The 2028-nt window shown below is 50.4% G+C and overlaps 1 protein-coding gene across 1 annotated transcript in view; it reads right to left on the minus strand.

Annotated features, from left to right (window-relative positions):
- LOC109520386 (phospholipase B1, membrane-associated-like) overlaps positions 1-924 on the minus strand; it is a 15213-nt gene extending 14289 nt beyond the window's left edge. The window contains 1 exon segment of the mRNA XM_019877572.1: positions 734-924. Coding sequence (XP_019733131.1) covers positions 734-881 — 148 coding nt within the window. The 5' untranslated portion in view covers positions 882-924.
- Between the last annotated feature and the right edge of the window lie 1104 nt (positions 925-2028).

Consider the following 2028-nt stretch of genomic DNA (forward strand, 5'->3'; position numbering starts at 1 on the left):
TGATCCTAATGTCACCCCATAGCAGTACTGAGTTGGATGAGGTGACGTGTAGGCGGCGCAGACGCCCTGACGCAGCTGCTACTGGCCAGGCAAGCGACACGATCAAGCGTGTGCTCGCCCACTGGCGTGGTTGCTTTTTCACGGCAAGAAAAATGATTTAATCTGGTAACGCGGGTGGACACACACACACACACCTCAGCAACAATGAGTGGCGGTGAGGCCGACTACCTTGTTTTTATTCAGCTGACCGGCTAATGCTAACTGTCGCGGTGACTTTAAGTTCACCACAAAAAAACGGAAATTACAACTCTCGAGATGCTAGTTGCACTTGATTGACATGTTTGTTTCTCAGCCAGTGAGCGCAATAACGACTTGTTCACGGCATCGTCCCTCAGAGAATGTGAGCCTGATGTTCAAGCTGTACTGCCTGACTGTGATGACTCTGGTGGCGGCCACATACACGGTGGTTTTACGATACACGAGGACCATCTCGTCCGGAGACTTGTATTTCTCCACCACCGCCGTGTGCCTCGCCGAGGTCATCAAACTAATACTGAGCACCGGGATGTTGGCAAGGTAAGCCTGTATTCGAGACCGGTCCCCAACCACTGGTCTGCCTCCTGGCACCTGTCCGCAAAGAGATTGAGACCATCATACCTGCCCTCTGCTGACCCCCCCCCCCCCGCCCCCCCCATGGTCCCCAATCACTGCACTTTATTTTTGATTTACTTACATTTTCCAACTACTCTACGTGTCTTTCTCAGAGAATCCGGAAGCCCAAGAAAGCTGCTTGATGTCATCAAGGAGCACGTGCTCTGCAACCCCAGAGGGCTGCTGAAGCTGAGCGTGCCCTCGGTGGTGTACGCAATCCAGAACAACATGGCCTTTCTGGCATTGAGCAACCTTGATGCTGCAGTTTATCAGGTAAACTCAGCCTGTTAGTAGGACGCGTTTGCTTGAAGAAACTGTCCTGTATCAGATTGTTGCAATTGTGATGGCTACCCCGCCTAATCAGCTGACATTGTGTTTCTCTGCGCAGGTGACGTATCAACTGAAGATCCCGTGCACGGCGGTGTGCATGGTGGTCATGCTGAGCCGGCCCCTCAGCAAGAGACAGTGGTTCGCCATCTTCATGCTGTGCGTGGGAGTCAGCCTCGTGCAGTGGAAGCCTGTCGACAGCGCCAAAGTCCAAGTAGCTGTCCAACCACATCCACAACCAATCTATGCCTGCATTCCAAGTTGTTAATTCACACCTTGATGTTTTTATATTGACACTACTACATATGAATAAAACCGACCATCTGACCAAAATTAAGCATCCCGCCCTCACCCAGAAAAAAAAATGGCAGCCATTGTGATTTAGAGATTGCATTGGATAAATTGTTCATCCTCACGCTGATATCGAGGATGACCAAAAGTCATTACGGTATAAAAAAAGAATTAAAAAAAAGCAAAGTATTTACATCGTGGATAGCAGGAGATTCCAAACGCGGCCTGTGCCATCTTCACTTCTTGTTGTTTCCAGATTGAGCAAAACCCTGTTCTTGGGTTCATGGCCATCGTTATCGCTGTGTTTTGCTCCGGCTTTGCAGGTAGCCTGTCACCATCTTTATGACTATTATGTTCACTATGACGTTGTTTGTAAGTGCACTTAACTGTGCTTCAGGCGTGTACTTTGAGAAGGTGCTGAAGAGCTCCGACACGTCTCTGTGGGTGAGGAATATCCAAATGTACCTGTCTGGCATCGCCATCACCTTCATGGGCGTGCTGGTGAGAGACGGTGAGAAGGTCATGGAAAAAGGCTTCTTCTTTGGCTATACGCCCTGGGTGTGCTTTGTCGTATGTAAGTACAAGAACAGCGCCAGCCGTCGGCATTCTGGGCCACTCTTGATGTTGTCCTGCTCTCAGTCCTGGCGAGCGTGGGAGGCCTGTACACATCCATCGTGGTCAAGTACACAGACAACATCATGAAGGGCTTCTCAGCGGCGGCCGCCATCGTCCTCTCCACCGTGGCGTCCGTCATCTTAT

The sequence above is a fragment of the Hippocampus comes genome, unplaced genomic scaffold (assembly GCF_001891065.2).
Source record: "Hippocampus comes isolate QL1 unplaced genomic scaffold, H_comes_QL1_v1.1 scaffold69, whole genome shotgun sequence".
Lineage (NCBI taxonomy): Eukaryota > Metazoa > Chordata > Actinopteri > Syngnathiformes > Syngnathidae > Hippocampus > Hippocampus comes.